This window comes from Drosophila suzukii, chromosome 2L (genome assembly GCF_043229965.1).
Source record: "Drosophila suzukii chromosome 2L, CBGP_Dsuzu_IsoJpt1.0, whole genome shotgun sequence".
Classification (NCBI taxonomy): Eukaryota; Metazoa; Arthropoda; class Insecta; order Diptera; family Drosophilidae; genus Drosophila; species Drosophila suzukii.
In genome coordinates, this window is record NC_092080.1 from 18,651,078 (window position 1) to 18,675,187 (window position 24,110).

The window sequence follows — 24,110 nt, forward strand, 5'->3', positions numbered from 1 at the left end:
TTGATCCAGGCGAATGCAAATCGTTTTTGTTTCAAATTTTTTACCATCTCAAATTGTATGCACCAGCCAACGATTTTCAGTTTAAGTCTTTCATTTCGTAAGGTTCTACACTTGTTCAATTTATATTCTCCATCTTTTGAATAAAACGGCCTAGAAAGAATACTCTTTTAGCTCTTTTTCGGTACACACAAAATAGCCGAGGAAAGCAGCAAGTTTAATAGTTCACTATAATTGCACTTGATAGTATTTATTTAACAAACGGAGTAATAAGAACAAATTGCAGAGTACACTTGCAAAGATGCGAATGTGCGGTTTTATTTATTTTCAATAATGTATGCATATAAAATAACAAATAAAAAATTAAATAATAATATTTAGAACATATTCGTACATCGTAAATGAAGTGAAACTAAAAACGATAAATTGCAACACTTTGAAATAATGACGTCGTCCCAGCTATGAATTTAAACGTAAATTATCGAGAAGAAAATAATTATAGTTATACGATAAAATTTTAAAATGTATATATACAGCTTCATTCATTAACAACCGCGATCCGTTGCTTTAAAGTATATAATTTTTTTTTCATTTTCAGATTCCGTAAATCTTTCCCAGATCTTCTCGAATTCAATTTGGTTTCGAAAATGTTTTATCTGGTTAACCAAAAACAGAGCTCAAGATACTTGATACTCGTATCTTGTAGCTGCTTCTCCTTTCTTGTTGGTGCTGTTTTCGGTCCCACAAAATTTTGCTAATTATACAAATATAGGTGCCACATCGTTACACTTTTAATATATAAATATGAGTACTTGTATTATTCGGTTGCCTTTTGTTTTGATTAAGTTGCTGACTAATGCATTTTTAATTGCAAATAGGAAAAGTTTCTTGGTTTTTGGTATTTTGGTTGCCTTGCATATGCCTAGGTTTGCGTTCGTATTATGAATTATATTAAGTAGCCAGAGTTTAAATATATTACGCGTTTATTTATCATGATTAAACATTGATTAGGTTATAGTGTTGTTTGTTGTTTTGTTGTTTTGTTGTTTTATGCCTTTATCTTTACATTAAATGTGTAGAAAAATTCGTTAAATTGATTTGCATATAGTTATTCGATCTCCTCTCCAGCTCCTGGTTAGCCACAAATACAAAGTTAAATTGGCTCGACAAATTAAATGATTGGCTGCACAGCCACGCGGTCTAAGTATGTATGTATTTAGTTTGCTACGATTTGTGCATTGCAGTTTTGCGCTATGAGTTAATTTAATTATCCATTATTTGGCTGCAGTCTAGACTTGTAATTCGATTTCTTTTTCCCATCTTTAGCGTGTTTCCTCATGTTATACATATGATATACATTTATGGTACTTTAGATACTTAAGTTGGTTTATAAACTGGTTACTGCAAATGCTAAAAAACCTATTAGCTCTCACCCCCAAACGCAAATTGTGGGCCACCGTGGGCCCCGCACAGTCCACGAAACTCAGCGAATCTCGGACTATCGGTGGCAGCCAAAACCACAGTGGCTCAGAGCCATCCGCTGCCCCTGCCCCTGTCCCTGCCACTGCCCCGAGTCGCCCAACCCAAGTCCAAGTCCGCTCCCGTCGTCCCGCGTCGTCCTGTGCATCCTCCGGCGCTAGGTGAGCATGTAGACAAACAGCAGCGCCAGCGCGACGTTGAAAATCAGGACGAGCAGCATCAGCTGCTGGCGCACAAACCAGTCCTGGATGAGAGATAACAAGGATCAGTACGATGTTATATATATTTTTAAGATAAAGGGACTTCCCCACAGATTATATATATTTTGTGTCGTTCATTATATAAAAATTTCATTTTGAGTTCAAAAATCTTTAAAAAATGTATTTATCTTTAGAAAAATTTTCTTTTTTTGGTAAAAAATAAAATTTAAAAATCTCTTTAATATTTCAGCAATTTAACTTTACGTTTTTTAAGAAAATTTTACTTTTAAATTATATTATACTTTATTATTATACTTTAAATTTATTATACTTTAAATTTAAGAAAAGCAGTTATAAACACAATTTAGTGTTAGACCATCTATTAGCTTTCTAAGAATTTTTTTTTACAACATAACCTCTTTGGAGTTAAACAGTTTTTGGTTTATTTATCTAATGAACATTTTATATTGATTCTAATTGATTAAGTTAATTTTTTTTAATTTGAAATTCTTGAATTTACATCTATTAAAAAAAAGTTATTTTTAAAACGGACTTCGAAAACTCTATTTTATTTAAGGTTCGTCAAGCTCAAACATATAATAAAGTTTCAAAGATAATTTATAGATTTAATAAAGTCCAATATTTAATTAGATGGATTTCGAATGAAACGTTTTATGACTCACATAATTCAATAAACGGAATCATTAGTTGTATTTAGCATTATTAAAATCGCCATAAATTAGGGCTAAATAAAAGCCTCATAAACTATAGATGAATGCGCCATTAGCATCAAAATACTGGGCAATACTATATGTTTACACAGAAAGTGGTTTAGGTAAGTGAAGCAATTGTAAAACCATTTCAGGGAAAACAAATCAAAAGAGGCATTTGGCCAACGAACTGCTTATAGTATACCCCCATTAGTGATCCATCACTCACCTTAACCTGTGGACTGACCAAATACAGCAAGGGATTTGCCTTGAGGCGCTCGTTGACCTCGATCTGGCGACGCACTGCCTCCCGGCGGGCGGAACCCAGGGCGGACACCTCCTCGCGGCTCATGGCCTCCGTGGCCCGCGGCAGCTCCTGGAAATCGGGCATGGACTTCTTCCGCTGCAGCGTCACATTGATGGGCACCGACTGTAAGAATGGGACAGAGATGTATTCCAGAAAGTATGGATGGTAAACTATGGATATTCCACCTCCACGGGCGGCTCAACGATCCAGCTTTCACTGGCTCTTCTGGCCAAGAGAGCCGGCGAGAACATAAGGTCCTCCTCATCCTCCTCCGGATACCAGTCCATTGTCTCACGGGTCTTAACTTTTAGATTTAATGAGGGGAAAAGTTCTACAGCTAAATAGCTGCTTGCATAACGTTGGACAATTCTGTGTAATCTTTCCTCTACAGGCGCTTCCAACTTGTAAACGAGTTGGACATGGCGTTCCGCCTTTACTGAACACCGTGTGTCTCCGTATCCGTCTCCGCCTCCGTTGGGGAGCCAAAAATAGTCCCCAAAAACTGCGGCACTACGGCACTGAGCCAAAACAACAACGGATATTGTCGCTGACTCTTCGCACAAAATTGCTTTCAGAATTTCTATGTATTTTTCTTGTTTTGAATGGCGCACATATCTCTACATATATAATTATATTGCCACTCGTTGTGGTGCTTTTTTCGAATTTCTCTGTGTCGAATTGGTAATCCGTTGAGGCCGACGCGTCGTTTGCTACTAGCCTAGTAGGAAAATCATTTCGGAAAACCGTCGCCACTGGGGGCCACAAAAAAAAGCGCAGAAAAAAAAAGACCCATAGCGAGCGACACTTCCCGAGAGGATTTATTTATTGCCATGTCGCCGGCCTTCCAACGGCCACTTGTGGAGCGTTCATTTTCATTCCGCCGGAGAGAGTCGTGGCCGAGAGAAGTTCCGAGATTCTGAGAATCAGAGAGATTTCGAACTCACATTCAGCGGTATGGCACGCATGCATTCCAACCTGGCTGATCCGGCTGGCGTGCATTCGTGCCCGGCTATAAATAGTCCAGAATGGGCACATGTTCGCCCCGAGATGAGATGAGATGGCCGAGAAACGTTTCAAAATGAACACCCAGTCTTTGCCGATTCTACTCTCACTTGCTCCCACAGTCACTTTCTCCCCCGCACACAAGACCGATGGCGTACGAATTAAGTTAATTGCTCGGATTAACTGTGTTATGAAATATCTCAGACGACCGGCCCGGGAATTCAGCTGATTCTCACATACTTTAGTGTCTCTCAAAAACGAGACAGATTGTAGCGAAATATAGTAGAGATTTTAGCAAAATATAGTAGAGTCTATTACTTTAACCTTTAGTTTTGGTTACTCATCAAGGGAGTTTTACAATAAGATACTTAGGTTTTCCACAAAAAAACATAGGAATATCATATAGCTTGTCGTTAAAAGCTTAATATCCCTATCTTAAACAACAGATAGGTAATGGAAATGTACGATATGTTTGTTGTTTGGGACGACTTTGTCATATAACTTTCATTTCCCTGTTTATAAACAGAATTACATACAAATTTTATCTCGAAGATTTCATAAATATATAAGGTACTTTTGGAAAATTAGTTTACTGTTAGAAAGCTAATATAGAATAGATCTATCAAGATTTTGTTTAAGCTGCTATTACTATTATACCTTAGACTTCAAAATAATTAAGATTTTTTAGATAATACATAGTTTTCTTTTGCTCTTTAGTTCTATTTCCTCCATTTAAAAGATTAAAGCAACATATGGTCAGTCTGAATTGGGTTTATAGTATGTTTGGAATGTGATTTTCTGAAACGCTACTTCCATCTCTGAGTTCTTTATCACTCACCTTCATTTTCTTGCCGCCTCCACCGCCGCCGCCTCCTCCGCCCCCCTTTCCGCCCATGGCCATGCCCACCGGCGTGGCCGGCTTGGCCGGCAAGTAGAGGCTCTCCGTGCGCTTGGGCTGCAGGGGCGAGGGAATGATGTCCTGGCCAAGGGTCCGCTGGCGCAGCAGCACGTCCTCGAACGGCTGGTTGGGCGACGAGAAGAGCGGCTCCGTCTTGCCCAGGCTGGGTGCTCGTCCTCCGGCTCCCAAGCTGGGTGTTCCAGCCCGCGACAGTCGTCCTCCTGCTCCTCCCACGCCTCCCACTCCCGTTCCCGAGGGCAGCGATCCGTTGCCAGTCATCGTCGAGGTTCCGGCTCCAGGTTGCGGGGTGGATCCGCGGAATACTGAGCCCGCCCGAGGGCGTCCATCGGGAGTGCTGGTCCCACCGCCGCCATTGGTCACCGGATCGGCGATTCCGGAACGGTCCAGGGATGTCTGCCGCGATCCGGCGAAGGCACCGCTCAAGCGACTGGCTGCCCGGGCATACCGATCGATGGAGGAGTCGCGACTAGGTGGCCTCTTGTAGTGGTCAAAGTGGTCGATGGATGACTGCTGACCCATCTGGCCCAACATGGGCGGTCTGCCGCTCCGCTGCTGCTGCTGGGCAGCGGCCATGGCGGCGGCATTGGCGGCCATTGCGGCAGCGGCAGCCGTCTCCTGGATTTGCTGTTGTTGCATCTGGGAGGCGCGACGCAGCAGATTGGAGGCATTGTGGGTGGGCGAGGCATGCAGCGAGGGTTGCTGCTGGAGTTGCTGATGTTGCTGCTGCTGAAGTTGCTGCTGATGCAAGAGTTGCTGTTGGTGTTGCTGCTGTTGCAAAAGTTGCTGTTGCTGCTGCTGCTGCTGCAATAGTTGCTGCTGCTGTTGCTGTTGCTGCTGCAGCGATTGCGCCTGATTGGTGCCCGCGCCAAAGGGCAGCTGCGTCTGGTTCTGATTGGGTGCCTGGTTCTGCTTGAGATTGGGATTCGCATTCAGATTGGGATTGATCTTGGCCTGGCCGGGCGGCTGCTGTTGCTGGAACTGATATGCAGGATTCATTTGCGGATTGCTCTGTTGCTGGTTCAACTGCTGGTGTTGCTGCTGGTGCTGCTGCTGGTGGTACATCTGATTGATGGCGCTGATCACCTGGGCATGGCTGGGCTGGGCCTGGCTCACCATCCCGGAGAGATCCGTCTGCGGGGAGACGGGCAGCTGTTGCGAGTACATCGATGGCGGCACGGGGCATTCCGAGTCCGATTTCTGCTGCGACATGCGACGCTGCTGCTGCTGTTGCTGCTGCATGTTGAGATATTGCTGCTGTCGCTGGGCCTGCGTGGCATAGGCATCCGAACCACTGCTGCTCGTGGGTGAGAACTGACCCTGCTGCTGTTGCTGCTGAGCCGTGGTCATGTTCCCACCCCCACCCATCTTAACACCTGCATCCGAGACAGCCGCTGGTCCCGGACGGAATCGCTCCCGTTCCCGGAAGCGCAGCTTCTCGAAACGCTCCAGCACCGAGGGCTTGAAGTCGGGCGCAAATTCCCTTGCCATCCGCACCGCGTTCTCACAGTCCATTCGGGCCTGTTCCGCCGCCGCATCCGCATTCTGAGCCTTGGCCGCCGCGGTGGCCATCCGGGAAATGGCCATGTCGGATCGCTGCATGGCCATCTTGAGGGCGCGCTGGGCGGAGCTCAAGGCCGCCGCGATTCGATCGCGGAGCTTGCGCGAACGCGCCAGGAACAAATGCTTCTTCTTCTGGCTGGTGATCAGGATGTTGTTCTTGTACTTGCCCTCCTCGACGGTTCCATCGCGAAAGGTCGTCACCCCGTAGCCGTGCTTGCGGTTGTTGTACCACTCGCCCTCGTACCTTTTCAAATGGAAATTACAATGTTAATAACAAATTGGTTAGACATCTATTAGTTGGCCACTCACTTGAGTCCATCGCTGCGCTCCGCCACGCCGTGACCACAGCGCTTGTCCTTCTTCCACTCGCCCATGTACGTCTCCACCACCGTGGGGTCCAGCTGCTCGTCCTCCATGGTGAAGCTGGCATTGGACTCTGTGTGGTTGGACCTGGGGAGAGAGATTATCGGAATTCAGTTGGGTTCTTAAGTGCCTCTTTACTTAGGAAGTAGTAAGCATTTCGGGTCATTCATACGTGAAGGCTTTAATATTTTGGAAGAAACGGGTTTTTCAATTATTAATTTATTTTAACCGGAGTTAAACCGGAGTTAGCGGTTCACGGAGTTAAATTTTTTTCTATGCTACTCAGAATTTGTGGTTAAAAGGGGCATAGCATTTTCCAAATATATAGGACCAAGCAGAACTATCTACGTTTTCAAAGAAATATTTATCGTAAAGTTTAAAAAGTAAATTAAATTAATAAATTAAAATTAAAATTTTTCTCAAAAATTATAAAATTGATCTTTTCTATAAGAAAATAGTAACAAATAAGAAATGAATGATGCTGCAAACTTAAAAAATATTTTCCTAATTTTGAGTAATTATGGATTACTTTGTAGAATGTAACTAAATAATAATTTTACTATCTTAAAGATTTCTTTTTTTGATATAGAAGAACTTCGAAATTTGTACATGCTTGAAATAAATCAAGAATTTAAACAAAAGATTAGCCAAGAAACATAACTCTCTAAAATATTATAATATTTTGATAGTCATGAAGTGTATTTTATCCCTAGAGATACTCACTTTGTGGTCAGGTTGGACTGCTCGGATCCGGTGCTGATCCAGGAGGCCGAGGACATGGTGGAGCGAATGCTGCCGGATGCAATGGTGCCCCGCTTTTCCAGATCGCCCGTGCTGCGCTGTTTGCGCATCTTGAGGCCCTGTTCGGAAATATTAGGAAGTAAGTAAATGAAATGAGAAAGTAATCCCGCTCCAGACTCACCATCAGGAATCCCTTTTTGCCGGTCTTGTCCGTCAAACTGTTGCGTCGCACCGGCAGCTTATCGGACTTGGCCGTCAGGACGAATCCACCCCGGATCTCCTCCGCCTTCTCCGCTAACTTGGCCGCATTCCCGTTCTCGCCACTCCGCAGGGAACTGAGCGAGGCATGGAGGTTCTTGCGCCGATGGTGGGAGGCCAATCCGAAGGGCGCCGAGGTGCGGATGCCATAGCCATGGCGCTTTCCCTCCTGCCACTGACCCTGGTATTTGCCTGCAATACGAAAGAGTGCGTTAAAACGACTGCTGCAGTCCACTGCGAACAATTGTTATGCTAATGGAACTCCCATCCGCAGACCGCAGTGCCAGCTTTTCCACTTTTCCACTCCTTTTTGTCCCGGAGTTGACCAAAGTGAAATACTTGCCCTTTCCTGCGGGTTTCTATTAATGGCTCCACGTGCCATTTCCCTTCTGCCCAAAGCCATTGGGTCTTAAGTAATACAGCACATTTATATACACAGAAAAAATTAAGTGAACTATTGATTTTAGGTACCCAAAGGCGGAAGCAAGCTAAACATTTTACAAAAGTCCAGTAATGAGGAGGAAATAATATTATTTATTAGCTGAACTTTTCATTTGACGGTTATAAATATTTTACTATTTATTTTACTTCAATGTTTTTTGTATGTTTTTTTTGTATGTTTCTTTCAGTGTTCCTCTTCCTGTTCAGCAGGTTAATTGTGGAATTAGAACTTACGTTAGTTGATTAGGAAATGCCACTTAGCCCCCGGTTAATGCTAATTGATAGTTATGCGCCAATTCGTTTCGGAAAAGGTCGTCATTTGCATTTGCAATACGACCGCAGCAAAACAATTCCCTAATGGTGGATATGGTCAGAACTCGGTTGCCTGGCCATGTGTTTTCCCCCTGACTATGAATTTCCCGCAGAAAAAGCCGCACTCATGCAGAAAATATGTACGAAAACCGAAGCGGGAAAGCCAAATATCATTGAACTGCGCGGGGAAATAAAATATGACGTCAGGCTGGGTCGGTCGGTGGATGTGTAAGGATGTGTGGGCCGGGCACACAAACACCTCCCTGCGTTCCCAGAAATGATTACAGAAACGTCAAAAAGTAAAACAACGGCGAGAGAACGAACGAACTCATGTTCGCCCCGCCGTTTTGAAAGTGAGCCAAAAGCCAAAAACCAAACGCAAAATGATCTCATGCACATTACGTATACGCAGCGCATGGCGCCCCACGTCCCATCACGTCCATCACTTACCGCCATCCGCGTAGGTCTCGCATCCGGACCCGTCCTGGTAGCCCTCGTTCCAGGTGCCCTCGTACTTGGCCGTCGACACGGTGCTCTCGCGGACCCCGTAGCGCCCCTTGTGCCCGTCCTTCGACCACTCGCCGCGGTAGATCTGCCGCCCGATCTGCTCCACGCCCAGTCCATGGCGGCGTCCGTTCTGCCACTGACCCTCGTAGTGTGAACCGCTGTGGGGAGGGGAGAAGGTCAATGTCTCAGTCAGCAATATTGTACTTTAACTAATCGGGGTTGTTAGCAATAACTTATTACTTAAATATAATTTTGGGTACCCTAAAACTTATCAATTAAGACATTGCCATTCAGACGAACAGGCATTGTACTAAATCTAAGGCACACACAAAAAAAATGGATTGGTAAAATTGACCAATATAATAGTAGCGGTCCCCAATCATCGATTTGTTAATATTATCCATCAAATAGTTACTTTTATGTAACACGTAAATGTAAGGGTTACTATAAAAAAAGTTATATTACTATAAGGGTAAAATTACCCCAATCCATGGATTGTAGCTAAGTATCTTTTTTCATGGTTATCCAACCCATAAAATATAATTCAAAAATTGTTTTTATAGTAAATTTCTAACTTATAGTAATTTATTAGCAAAATAAAAAAAGGAATTTTTAAATTGCACTATTTAAATGTGATTTCCATCTAGTGTGGAAGTATGTTAAAGACTTTAGAGAATGAGACTTTTAAGTAAAGTTTTTACTTTTCAGATTTTGGCTTGGGAGTATAGGTACGGGACTTTAGACCCAGTTGGGAATTATAGGATAACTATTTTTGATGGTTAATCAACTACTTTCTATTGCAACTAGAAATTACACACATCACATTAACTACACATTAACTATTATATTGTAAACAAAGCAAAAACATATAATTATACAATAATTTTTAATAGTTAAGTAAAATGTTTTGTAATTACTATCTCCATTGGTAAATTTTACCAACCTAATTGTTTTGAATACGGACAATAACAAAATGGGAAATACATTTTTTTAAATTCCGGTTAGATTTCTAATTTAAGGTTCTAATATGGAGCTGAATATTTTTAATAAAGTTTAATAATAAATAATAAAATTTTAAAGTTAAAGATATATTAGTTCAATTGAATATTTTTAAATTGCCTTTTTTAAAATGCTTTAACTGATATTAATTTGTCGTTTCATAAGGAAACGTTACCTTTTAAATCTTTAGGTGCTTTATAAGTTATATCTCTTTTTCTAGCATCTCATATTTATACTATCGAATTGGAAACGATGTCACATATAATTAGAAATCTTACTTTCAAGGAAATGGTGAGTTTATTAAATAAAATGATTAATTTTGGGGTTCTATTGAATATATTTTATATTTACTTAGTAAAAACTTTATAAGTATTTAAACTATTATTTATTTAAAATGATTCCTTTGCCTTTACTCGAATTAATTTGTAAGAAAATGCAAGTTGTGGTATCTCCGTGGTACCTTAACTGTCATATCATAGCGCTTAAGTCACTCACCTGGGCCAGATGTACGATCCGGACACCTCGAAGCCGTAGTTCCAGGCTCCGGCGTAGGCGCCCTGGTGCTTGGGGCCCGTGCAGACGCCATGCCCGTGAGCCTTGCCCTCGTCCCAGCCGCCGCAGTAGGTGCCGCCGTCCTCGAAGTCGAAGCGACCGCCGTTTATGGGGCCACGCCTACCGCCGGCTGCCTGGGAGGCGGCGTAGGCGGCGAGGTCACCGCCATTCTGCTGCTGTTGCAGTTGCTGCTGCTGCTGTTGCTGCTGCAGTAGCTGTTGCTGCTGCTGCTGCTGTTGCTGTTGCTGCTGCGGCGTCAGTTGGCCAGCCTGTTGCATACTCGAGCCTCGGGTTCTAAAGTTGAGAGCGGTTTAATGTTGTGGATACTGCTGATGACTTTGCCTGCGGCTTTTTGTGCCTCCGCCTGCTGCTCATTGATTTCCCGCTCGATGGTTGCACTGGCTGCTGCCTCATCTGATCCTGGTTGCGATCTAGTTTCTATAGTTGTTCGTTTCGCTTGGTTTCGTTTGCTCTGCTTAACCTAGTGTGGTGCTTTAGGGCTAGTTAATATATCTTGTGTGTGTGTGGTTAAATTGTTGGGTTTTTCACTGAAACGCGAAAGTTGCAATTTGTTGCCTTCTCCTTCGATTTTCCCTTGACTCGACTTCAAAGTTGCAAAAACCGAGCGTCCGATGTCAATGTCCTCTGATAGTTGCGGCTATGTTTCTCTATGCTAATGTCGTAGGCCATTCTTGGTCATTTACCAAAAATAAGTCGGCAAGTGATCTGTAAAACAATAAATTAGTTTAAAAATAAATTATAACGAACTTTTCACAAAGAAAATAAGCACATATTGAGGGGCCATACAAATCTTTGCTTAGTTTAAAGTGAAATGCATCAACATTTACTGTATTTTAATGGATAAATCAGCACATTGAAACTACCGGAGTGGGAAAATATCGCATATTCCGGGAGATATTTAAGGTAGATAGTTTATAATACAAACTCAAGGAACTCATTTTCCAGGGAATTTTTTTCATTATGCAATAGAATTTACAAAGATATTAAGCACATATTCAGAGGCCATAAAAATCTTGCTCACTTGTAAGTGAAACGCATAAACATTTACTGGATTTTAGGGAATAAATCAGCGAAACGGAACTATCGTAGTGGGGAAATGAGGCATATTCCGGGTGATTTATAAGGCGCGTTTAATTGATTTTTATCTGGCCAAAGTCTTTAAAGTACCCTCCTCCCCCAAGATTCTGCGAAAAGCGATTTTTATGGACTGAAATGGGCGGGATGAATGCAGGGGGCTGTTGGGGGATAGGGTTGGAAAATACCTTGGAGAAAAACGAGGGCGAGAGGATGACGATGTGAGGTGACGATGCATTATGGATTCGGTGTAATTGCATTCGATTGCGGTTTTAACGGCCGCTCTCAGCGAGTTTCGTTTTTATTTTGCCTGGCACTGGCAGCGACCGAATTTATCATAGATATATATACGTATCCTACATATATATCTGACCGATGTGCATGTGTACTCGAATATGGGGATTTTGGTGTGTGCACGAGCCACGTCAAAGGCCGAAATTCTCAATGGCAGACCACCTCTCGAGTGGGTGGTGGTTTGCTCTGCTCCACTCAGCTGTTTCCCTGGCATATATATATAAATTTCTAGATATATAAGTATATATGCTTAGAAGTACGCCCGATAGCAGTAGTAGAAAATTACGAAAAGTGCATAGTAGCAGGCGAATGCCACGAAAAGCACTTTCAGTGTCTTCATGGTTTTGGTTCCCTCACAGTTGTCACTTCGAATTTGTTTTTTGGGTTTTTCCCATCTTCTGGCAGGGCCATGTGTTTTTCAACTGGAGCCGGAGGAATTTTTTGTGATGAGTAATCTCTGCACAGCAGAGATTTTGTTATTATTTTTGGTAGTTTTTTTTGTGGAATTTCTGCTTTAACGAGCTTTAACTAAACGAATGGAAATACAGATTTTTGCGTTAAATTTCGGGAATAAAAAAGTATGATTTAATGATTTTTCTGGTTATTCATTTTTTCAAGTGATCTTCGGTATGTTGTATAAGGAATGCGGGACAGTTCGACAACCAATCCTTTTTTTGCTTTAATTTTCGGGAACACAAAAGTATGATTTCATGATTTTTCTATTTATTTATTTTTTTAAAGTAAATTTCGGTATGTTTTGTAGGGAATGCGACTGCCAATCCATTTTTTGCGTTAATTTTCGCGAATAAAAAAGTATGATTTTCCTGGCTGTCTATTTTTTCAAGTGAATTTCAGTATATTTTAGAGGGAATGCGACTACCAATCCATTTAACAAAGAAACAGAAATCTCGTATACGCCATGTTGCAGCATTCCACCCTAAGTGCAAAGGGTCAAAGGGCTAAATACTGGAAAATTCCCTTCACTCAATCGAGAAGTCAGACGAATTGCAATTCACTGGAATGAAGAGTGCTACATCACTGCTGTTTTGAACTATTGGACTCTCCGGTCTTGTTTACTTTAATCATCTTGCAACACGACTTACTCGGCAAACATTCAGATTCTTGTTGGCTTTTTGGTCTGTGTGTCGGCATTAGCTACTGACTGCTTCTTGCTTTTATTGTTCTTTTGCGGTCGACGCCAAAACGATTTGGGTTTTTCGAAACGAGATGGGTCGAGACAAGACGCCAGGAGAGGCGAATTCTTCAGAAGCTTTGTTATTAATAGACAGCGTACACACACCGAGCGAAATCGAGAAAAAAAAGTTCGGGGAAAGGGGGCAGCAACAAAGAAGGGTGTCTCTCGTTTTCTCCTTCTCGGAGTCTGGCAATGTTGTTTTGTTTAAACATTAATGATGATGAAAACACACGCAACCAGGGCAACAATTTCCCTCTTCCCGGGACTTGTTTAAAACGAAATTGATGCCGAGCTGGAGAGATTTGGCCAGAGGATTGCAGCAACAGGCGGAGTGTGTTTATGGCCAGGTGAGTTATGTTTGCACACCTGCTGGAAAGTGCCACTGGTGGCAGAGCTGTACACTTTTTCTAACTATAATGCCATACTTTAGATTGTGCCACATAATGTACAAAACTTTCTGTTTGGCAAAATTTTAAAACTATTTCAAAACAAGACAATTTTAACATTGTTTATTGTAGATTAGAGTATAAGATGAAGTCACCTAAGTTGCTTTAACACCACAAGACATATTTGGTTTGCTAGACTGGTAATTTAATAAGAAGTCTATCCTCTATGCATAAAATATTTTATACTGACGGCACTATTTTATCTAATTTTTCAGCAGCGGAAATACACAAATACTTTATTCTCGGTTAATGAACTGCCTTATAATGCAAATTATCTATGATTGGAACTAACAAATATTTCTGTCTCATTACTTCCTAAGTTAAATATCACTCCCAAGATATTATTATTTATGTTGGAAAGAGGGAAATATATTTCAAAATGTATTTCTGGAGTCTACTCCTATGCATTTTTAATAAATGACATATTAAAATTTGTTTAATTATTTTGTCAAAAACTTGTTATAAAATAAAAAGTGTGAAATATTTTTCTAGTTAAAGAGTGGTTTCCATGTAGAATTACTTTTATCTCAGTTGCAATTCTATGCACACCATTTGAAAATGACAAGACAATGTGATAGAAGACTGCGTTGCTGGGCAAACCATTGATTCAAGCTCTTTCGCTCGGTCAACAAATAGAGCAACCTATCCCCAGCAGCCTCAGTAAATATTTCCCAGGCCATATTATCACTCTCTGATAAAGAACATTTACGTATGAGCATTTATTTATACCCAGGCCAGCGGCCAGAAAACAGATTGCAGAAGACGGGGCGGCATGTATCATTGTTATTTTAAAAGATTTTCGAACAAAGCTAAAGCGAAAGCAAAAAACCAAAACCAAAACCAAAACCGAAAGGCAAACAAAATGGGATATAGTCGAGAACAAGTGAACTGAAATTCGCTCGCCGAATTCGAGCAACGAAAATATTCGTAATATTGTTCAACCGTATTTTAGTGCTTGCCAAAGTCTATTTCATTTTCACTCGGCCTGCTGCCTGTTTTTCTTTTCATTTTATTTTCTGGCAAAAACTGTCCCCGCCCGCGTTTTCTTTGGGTTATATTTTCTTTTCATTCCTTAGCTTTTCTTTTCATTTCTTTAATTCTGCCTTGGGCTAGATGGATAGAAAATTAAATAATAGTCCACTGACTGATGTTGTCGATGTTGTTGATGAGCGTTTGTTTGTTGAATGCGTTTAGCCAGTTGCATTGTGCCTTTGCCTCAGTTTAGTTTAGGCATCCTGCACTTTAATCAATTCGCACTGCACTCTCTCACGCACACACTGCCACTCGCACACACACATTGGCACATTCTGACAGCCACACACACACAGATACTATAAAAGCGAACACGCAGCGTTCAGTTTTCGGTATTTTTAGCATATTTTTTCGTACAACTCGCACTATATTATATAGAAGATGGCCGAGCCAGTCAACAGCAGCACATTCTCTAAATTGAAATTATTTATAGGTTCACATAAATTAAGTATTAACACCCCACAGGCCACCGACTACTGTAGTTAGTTACTTAGTTGGTTAGTTCGCCCCTTGCACTTTGAGGTTTTTCTCTTGACACGAATTTATTTTGTGGTCACTGCGTTTTCTTTGAAGATTGCAAGTGGCAGGCTGAAAATTGCCACTGACATCCTGCCGACTCCTTGGCCTATTGATTTTACTTTCGGTTTTGGTGACCGTGTTTTCTGTGGATTTACACACTTTGTTCAAGGGAAATTCGTTGAACCGATGGCAAATATTTGGCACTCCCGCTTGTAATTTATTCATTTCTCCATTGACTTTTCTTCGTTAATCCATATTGTTTTATAACTTATTTAACGCAACGAAATTTTTCCACTCACACACGCACAAAGGCAGCGAAACTCGGGCAAATTTGTTGAGAAAAAAATATGTGAAATGGGAAAAAGAGTGTGCGAGTGTTTGTATGTGTGTGTTTGGCCGCACAAACACACATGTTAAAAATAGCAGAAAGTTGAAAATACTGAGGTTCGAAAGTTTAGTTTTGAGTTAGACGTTCCGTGCCTTGAAATTGCAGCTTATTCCAAAGAAATGGTCATCCGGTCAGCTGTTTTTATTTCTATCTTTTATATTTTTTGGAGCAGCGGATTCCGCTCCGGATGCGGATGTGAATGTGCGAATATGAAGAGCGAACGGAACGGAACGGAACGCACGAGCGGCGGGCAGCGACTGGCGGTCGTTCGAGATCGAGATCGGTATCGGTATCGGTGTGTGGGGATCTCGTAGTAACGACAACCCAGCCACACGACGACGGGAGAATCGGAGGAAGATATTTCGCTTCCCGCACCACAGGGCGTATGAGAAACCTCTGCGAACGGTTGCCCCGTTGCGTATACGCCCAGTTAAACTAACTTTCTTGTGCGGGTCCGACGCGACATTCGAGCGACACGTCCAAACGCCAAACGCTTGCAAAGCGAAAAGAAATCCCCATCGTATTCAAGCCAATTTACTCGCTCTTTTTTTTTCGGTTTAGTTTCCTCTCCGGCGGAATTGGTTGGGAATTCATTTCAGGGATCCCTCGCTGAATTCATTCGAGAGACTGGAAAGCGACAAGTCGAGAGAACCAAGTTGCCACAATGAATTCGTATCCGAATCTGTCGCTTTTCTCTCGGGCAGAAACAGCTGTTGCATACCGCACACTTACAAAACACCCGGCTATACGTATACTTATAGACCCAGTATGAGCAATATTTGGGCATAAAGAAATATGAATGAACGGAATGACGGGATCGTGATCGTTGCCATGCATCCATCCATCGCAGCTATAGATCGCAATATTGTATATGGTATGCTTTTGTTTGCCTTGGGCCAGGTAATTGGCTGAATGACAGCCGGTTAATTTGCGGCTGACTCACGACGACCTCCTCTATAAAGATCTCACAGGGGGGCGTTCCGTACTTATAGGTGATAATTGACAACGGTTTGCGGATAATATCGGCCATGGCTATTCCAAGCCGGCTAATAGCAGGGCATGCACTTTATGGCCAGTGTCCAACTAGCTGAAGTGCCCCGGCCAGTGGCCACTTAATATGCAGTCGACCGTCACATGTGCCCCACTTTCCTGTAAATGCAATTACCCCACATCTGGCCCTTCTCGCTTTTCACCCTTTTGGAAAGGAGCTTGGGGAAATCCTCCCCTGACCCAAGGGATGTGGAGAACGCAGCCACAAAAGTAGCTCCTTTCGAGCCCTTCCTCACTCGCTCTATTCCCCTATTTGCAGTACACGTCACAGGCCATTAACTGGAGTACACAGACATAGACACGCACCCTCCTTCACGGGGAGTGGATGGAACTGCTGCAAAGTAAACAGGTTATACAATTTCTAAATTAAAAAACAAACAAGTGGATGGAACATCATGTCACCCGCAAGCAGCAGTTAGCATACTCTATGCAACCCAGAAAGCAAACAAATTTAATTAATTATGATCATACTTTAGGGGCTGAATATCATCAACAAGGCGATAAAACATAAGAAACGTGCTTTACTTCCTCTCAAATGAAACGGTGTACATTAATCCTAAAAACAATCTCATATCTTTAGTTTTAAACAACCCAATATTCTTTAAATTCTCATTTTGAATACATAATATTGAAATACTATTCTCAGGGCTTATATTCTTTTCTTTAATGATTTTGTCGTAGTTTCCCTTTTTCCATTTTATCTTAGCAGAGTCATATTCGTATTTGCAATCTAATGATGGATTTTTATTTTATGTAAATATGTTAGGGTATCTATCTCTCTGTCTGACGGATTAACATTTTCTTTTTAGCTTCAACATTTTCATTGTTTCTAAGCACACCCCATGAGGTGGTGGTTTCCTCATAATACAGACGTTTCTATATAGGAAAAATACAGCAATTACTGCAAAGCAAATATGGTAAAATATTTAGGTGCCTGGCCCATCGCAGAAATAGTATTTCTTTAAGTGGCAGTAAATTCGTGGGAAATCTGATTCATTTGTCCTAAACGTTTGCCATTGAATCTTAGCGAAATTCCCAACTAAAAGCAATTCAATTTAATACAATCATCGCCATACCCCTCTCGACAGCTGTCCGATCCAGAGCAATCTCAATTTCCTGGCTGGCAGATTATGAATTTAAAATGCTCTTTTTAATTCGCTTTTGATTGCCAGGCATATTTGTGCTTTTGTTTTTGGAATTCCATTATTTACGGTATCTCCTTCGTTTCGTAGACATTTAATTTGTTTTCATCTTGCGTGTTTTACGGGCAGTGGCTGCTTCTCCGTTCTGGATAAAAATCGGATATGGAACGATGGCGGAAATCAGCATCAAAAATACTTGCGTGAGTCACAGACCCTCCTTGACCTCCGCTAGAAGTTTGACGAATGACGGAAATCGAAACATGAAAACATTTCCCCGAGCCGAAAACAAACCACAGGCAGTCCGAATCCGAGATGGTATCCTGCGTTGGTGGGGAGTTGGTGGGAAATTGTTGGGAAACTCGGACACTGATAGGCAAATGATGCACATCACGACCCGCTTTGATTGATTACATTTCCCCCACCGAAGGAGCCTTTCAATGGAGCGGATACTGGCATGCTAATGGGCAGCTTAAGTACAATGATTTGATGGGTGAGAAAACGAGAATCAAATGGGGACTTTTTGTGATGTCAAGACATCCTGTTGTATTTGGAAAGTTTCTTTTAGCATATATTTTTATATTGGCCGCCCTTATACAAAATACAGATCTGTTACTTCCATAATATAATAATAATATCCATATACCATGTACATAAAAATGGATATGGATTATAAATATAGAACTATAGATCCTTTGCATAAACGCTTTTATTCAATTCCAAGGATAGCACATTCTTTGCGCCTAACATTAGTTCCCTTTGGAAATTCTTAGTAATTCTTAATCATAGATCTCTTTATATTTTCTTTACATTTTAATACCCCTTCAGTAATTAGAGAAAATGTTCTGATGCGTTTCACTTGAAATCCACTTCAAATCAGGCCAAACGACAGGCACTTGGGCAGGACTTGACGGGTTCTCAGAGCTGGCTGATGGCGAAACCGGATCGAAAGAGGCAGGGGCGCCTAGAAATCCGATATATATAATGAAATATTCATACACATGTGGCGAGTCTCCCGTTCCTCCATCCCCCCCCCCCCCCCCCTCCCGCTTTCACTCGTATGCTCAACTTTCATTGTTGTGCCAAATACAAAAGGATTGAGAATCAACACACATGCACTCACACACCCATACACGAATATGCACTTACACTTACGCAAATGGCTGTTATGAGGGGGTGGTGGTGGGTGGGTGGCTGACATAATAAGAATAACGAGAACAACGAGCGACAGCAACTTGAGGCTGCTTGAAGTCAACCAACACTCTGGCAAGAGGAAACTTTTCCCCCGTTCCCACACTACCGAAACATCTACAGCTTCGGTAAAAATACTAGTGGTGGGATCTAAAAAAGTTTAGTAGTTATAACGAAGCTGTATAGGTTAGGGGGCGAAACCGACCGGTGGTGTAGAACTTATTAAACACCTATAGAAATGTCACAAGATTGAATTTAAGACTCTTTCAAAGTTACCTTTATTATTGTTTAATTTTTGGTAATTTATAAATTTTTTTAGATATAGACTATTAAACGGGATGCCATTTATTATGCTTGTGTATTAGTTTGCCTTAACTGGTGGGGCGAAACGGACCGGTGGTGTAGAACTTATCAAAAACTTATAGAAATGTCACAAAATTGAATTCAAGTAATCAACTTTCAAAGTAATCAACTTTTATATTTGTTAAATATTTTATAACTTATGATTTTTTTTAATTTAGACTCTTAATCGGGAAGCCTTATGCTAATGTATTAGTTTGTTTTCTAGAACTAAATTTATTTTGTCAAAAACTTTTAGGACTTTACATCTTTAAAAGTACGACTATAAGATGTTATTTATATTATGATACCATATTATGATGACTTTTATTAAAGTGCCTACTTCTACCATCATTATTATGTTAACCTTAAGTGTGCGGGGACACCGAGATGAATATTTAGTGGGGATAGGGCAATGGCTATCCTATATCCCGGTGCTTCTGGATTGCCGCGATAAGCCAGAAAGCCGAGGGAGACAACAGCAATCGACATCGGCATCGACGTTAAGTGTTTATGGGATGTGGCAGCCTGTGTGTGGATGTGTGGGGGGATGTTTGTGGGTGTGTGAGGGCCGAAGGATTACAACAGCAACTAGGTATAACAATAACACTAAAACAAGGGATCCTGCCAGTCAGGCCAGCCATTTGGCACAGATACGCGCTCTCACAGATTCATCTTGGAATTTGAAATCGGGGAAGCCGGAGTTCGGAAAGGTTCGCAGTCCTGCTGTGAGGCGACACCGATTGAGAAAACTCACGAGGAGCCGGCGGATGTGCAATGAGAGGCTGAAAATTTGTTTAACCAGCAACAGCAACGGAAATTAGGTTGCTCCGGGGAGCTGTTACATAAGGCCTGTGTGACCGAGTGTGCGTGTGGCTGACAGCAGACATAAATCTTGGCAAATATGCAAGTTGGGCCGCCCAGAAAGAGCAGCTAAGCCCAGCAGGAGGGCGCACGAGCCCCCGAGTGGCAAGTTGAGCCAGGAGACAAGATATGCAACAGGAGTGGTCCAGCCACCGGAGAAACAGTTCCCCTACCCCACCCCATTTGCTACTTTCTGGACCTATTTGCCTCTCGGACTTGCCTCGTTCTGCTGCCTTCTAGAAAGATACATTTGGAACTAAGCCCTTTGAATTTAAAATTGAAGGAGAAAAAGATATCTGGGGTAGGGACACTATTAAAACCTATATTTTAATGAGTTCTTGGAAACCATTAATACGAAAAAATGCATTCGTTTTATATAGTTTTTACTTTAATCAATGATTTCAGTATATTTAAAATATTTTCATTTTAGGGCCTCTTATATTTAATGAAAAATGTATTCTCAGATGTCTTATTTTAAAAGCTAACAATTTGAGTTTTAAAATTGTATTTACTTTCTTTAAGCTTTTTCCGTTCTGTAATGTTCATGGGAAGAAGAAAATGAGATACCCATTATTACATATCATTACTATTATTATCATTTAATAAATATTTAAAGTAAATTAACTTTGGCTGCATAAATAACATTTGTAACTAAAAAAATGAAGAATTTCCGGGTAAATAAATACAAGAATCCACGAACAACACTGTATCCATGCATATGTTGGTATATTTTCTGTTCTACTCCGCCTCTTGACTTCTTTGAACCAACAAATGTGACCCGGTGTCCAAACAGGATGGGAAATCATAGAAAAACCAGAGGACACAATCTGAAGGCAGAGCAAACAACAAACCCGCAGAAGCGGCAAACAGACAACCAGTGGGCGCACATTCAATTTAAAATTTTCTGTGCAGCCAGTGCAAGGACACCATAAGGAGAGCCCAAAGGAGCCAAAGGAGCTAGGAGCCGAGGACGAGGCTGCTGAAAAGACAAACAGGAGACGCGCTTGGCGGCGAAGGCGAACTAGGCAAAGAGCACACGGATATCCGTTTCCGCCCGACAAGTGCTCCGCCCAACGCCCACTTTGGCCACCCCAAACCCAAAAGGTCGCACACAAAGTTGCAATGAAGCGCAGTTTCAGCTGGCTTCCGGTATCCCAGCCCACTCAGGACGAAGACATCAACAACGACACGGGCACAAAGGACACATCAGCACATTCAAGTTTAGTGGCCGCATGCAAAATTCAAATTGACATAAACACCGAGACGAGCGCTTGATTGTGCGGCTTGTGTGACTGTTGCTGGCTATAAAAAGTGTGCACCACTCATCCATCCGCCGGCCGCCATTCCCATTCCCATTCCCCATACGCCGTGTGGTACCAGTACCAGCAGTAATAACACGGCAAATGACAAGCACAGTGGATCTTCTAACTTCTAGTGGTATATGCTTTTGTTAAAAAATATCTTCTTGACCCCAGTTTATTCTTTCAAAAGATGAAAATATTAACAATCTTCAGAACTCTTGTAGGGCGATAACCCCTAACACAAACCATTTTTAATTACCAAAATGAGAACGTTACTTGGAATTCCATATTTATGTATTTTTGTTTACATAAGTTTTTTAAAAGACAAAGGCGATTTTCTCTTAAGACATAATATTTTCCCTATATGCACAAGAAAAGATCATCCTACTTATGTAAGTATTGTTCTTCAAGAAAAAATACCAGAAATTCTTCAAAACAATACAGCTAAGTGTTGTATATTTAGGTTTTATCTTTTTGTATAAACAAACTTCCTTAAAATTTTTAATTTTTTTAGCTGTTTGATTTATAGAGGCTTGACTGTAGGTGCGAGGATGGAGAAGGCAAGGGCTTAACATGCCACACGACCCCCATTCCGCGGGTCCAAGTATCCGAGTGTGTGACGCAGACCGCGAGGTGACTGAAGTTTGTTATTTCGATTTTCCACCCAGCCGATCGGGATTCGACGGAGGTTGGGGATATACTATCTATACTATCTACTCACAGATCCTCGGGGCTCCGCCCCCAGCAGCTCCTCCACTTATTGCACCAGTGCCCTGCAATTGTCTCCGCGTATATTGTTGGGTTATTTTTAGAGCCCAGTACCGAGGACTGGCAATTATCTGTGCAGTTATTTATCTTTCCGTGTGCCAGCTACTTGTGGATTCTTGTTGGTTCGCTCAGCTTCTGACGTGGTCGTGCAGTCGGATTAATAAATCGCTCAGGTATTACTCATTCGCTGTTAATTTAAATTTCGTTTATTCGATTATTGTTTATTGTTAGGATGGGGCTTGGGTTAGGGTCCCTCGGCCACAGCGCTTCGCGTTTTATTTTATTTTTTTTTTTTGGTTGGGGGGAGAGGTTAATTTGTTCTATTCTATTCTAGTTTGTTTTTCTCGCGCGCGCGTTCGCGTTCGTTTCGTTTGAGTTGTTGGTTCGTTTCACACTGAGCAAGGGAAATCATTGAAATTTCCGCTCAGGCGAGAAATGAAAATGTTTTTTCGGCAAAGGAACCGAAAAAAAAAACCAAAAAAGCTAGACAGTCGCCGCTCTCAGCTGCATTTTGGGGCGGTATTTTTTTTCGTCTTACCGAGAGGTGAGAGGATGATGGGCACCGCCAGTGGTCAGCGGTGAAGAGCTTTTCCCCCTCACCACCCACTCCAACCCACTCCACCCCCCCACCAAGAGGTAGGGGGTCGCACCTCAAAGTTGCCAGACTGCCGATGTGGCGTATGCGTAATGCGGGTTTTCCACTCTATAGAGCGTCAAGTGTTCTCCCCCCAGAGGTCTATTGTTTAGCCAGCCTTAATTGCCCACGATTCTCTGGAGGGCTGGGGGACTGGCAAATTAAATTACAGCTTGTGTGCGCCTAACTACAAGATGATCCCTGGTTAAGTTTTCCCTTTATCGGATTACACGATTTCCCCAGTTACAGCGTTCCCGGCGAAAACTTAACTCCTGCCAATCCTTGGGAAATTCTCGCTGTTCGCAGCTTCCGCGAAAATCTCTCTATTACAAAAATCGCCAGTTCGTCATGTTTAACCTTCAGTGGCAGCGCATTGGACCTTGAATTATAAATTAATTAGAGTCGGAAGCGGGCAGTGAAAGGCAACCATGGCCACGGATACGGATACGGATGTGGATGTGGGTTTGGATGGGGGTGGGGATGGGACAATGGGCGAAGGGGGACCGAAAGCCCCGTTCAAGGACTCGCATACAGAGCCGCGTATCTGTGTGTTTATGTGGCATCTACAGGTAGCCGCAGCAACGACACCCACAATTTCTCGCTTTTGTTTCGATTTTCTAACGAAATCGAAACTCTACACTCGGCCAGGGAAAACAATAGGGAGCGAGCGAGAGAGAAAGAGAGAGGGAGAGACAGAGCGAAAGAGAGAGTGGGTTCTTACTGAAAAGAGACAGAGTGACATACTGCGCTTTGGGAAATGCATTCCACATCCCAGTGAGAAGGAGCCTGCATCCTTGATGCCGCTGCAAATTGCCCGTCAAAGTGCTCGAGTTCAAACTTTCCGCTGACTCAACTCCGTCCTTTCTCGCACTTTTCAAAACTTTCCAGCACTCGTTTTGGGTAAATAATTCATGCCGAATATACTTTTAAGCGCACACCACCACTCACACGCACAGATGTTCACCAACACCGAGGCAGTCGCGTAACCAAAACAATCCTGTCACTCGAAGGCCGAAGGACCGCTTTTCCGGGAGCCCGTTGCGACCAAGGACGAGCACTCGCCTCGACTGTCCTGTGGCAACTGAGCCCCATTGCACTTGGAAGCTCTCTCGTCGCCTGACCTCCCGCCTCCCATTTCCCCTTTTCCATTTCCCATTTCCCACCCGGTGACCAAGTTTTCCTCGGCTCGCGTTCGGCTTTCGAACCGATGTGGCATGTAGGCCACAACAGAAACGAGCCTCCTTTTTATTGAATTTTTGAGCACACACGCAGGACACGACATCCTGGCAGCCGCGAAAAGCTTTTCCAGGCGCGCGGAAAAGGGGTGAAAAGCTGTGCTGGCAGGTCCGTATGCTAGCGGTAAATCGCAGGCCAACAAAGTTGTAAACAAATCATTAACGTGCTGGAAAACCTAGGGTGGCGGTCGGTTATTGGGGGGAACATTAACGTCCTGAAGAGTGGGTCCTTTGAGCTGGAGAGCTTTTTCAAATATGAATCATATAAACGAA

The 24,110-nt window shown here is 42.4% G+C and overlaps 1 protein-coding gene across 5 annotated transcripts; it reads right to left on the reverse strand.

Moving 5' to 3' along the window:
* Positions 1-285: 285 nt before the first annotated feature.
* Positions 286-23,496, reverse strand: jp (junctophilin). Of its 5 annotated transcripts, none has more exons than XM_017086291.4 (9): positions 23,347-23,496; positions 10,291-11,073; positions 8,740-8,954; positions 7,460-7,728; positions 7,261-7,397; positions 6,484-6,624; positions 4,534-6,418; positions 2,616-2,816; positions 286-1,720 (listed from the first exon to the last, which is right to left on the reverse strand). In XM_017086291.4, exons 2-9 carry the CDS (start codon positions 10,623-10,625, stop codon positions 1,634-1,636), a joined length of 3,270 nt encoding a protein of 1,089 aa, XP_016941780.3. In that variant the 5' UTR covers positions 10,626-11,073; positions 23,347-23,496; the 3' UTR covers positions 286-1,633. The 5 variants fall into 5 exon arrangements, with proteins under 5 accessions (XP_016941780.3, XP_016941773.3, XP_016941787.3 ...); XM_017086284.4 differs by lacking the exon at positions 23,347-23,496 and adding an exon at positions 21,922-22,365; XM_017086298.4 differs by lacking the exon at positions 23,347-23,496 and adding an exon at positions 15,757-15,829.
* Positions 23,497-24,110: the final 614 nt, after the last annotated feature.

Coding starts and splice junctions, on each gene's coding strand:
- jp (XM_017086291.4), bottom strand. CDS start 10,625: ATGCAACAGGCTGGCCAACTGACGCCGCAGCAGCAACAGCAACAGCAG. Junction 8,955..10,290: donor GGATCGTACATCTGGCCCAG/GTGAGTGACTTA, acceptor CCCTCCCCACAG/CGGTTCACACTACGAGGGTC. Junction 2,817..4,533: donor GAGGCGGCAAGAAAATGAAG/GTGAGTGATAAA, acceptor CCATTCTTACAG/TCGGTGCCCATCAATGTGAC.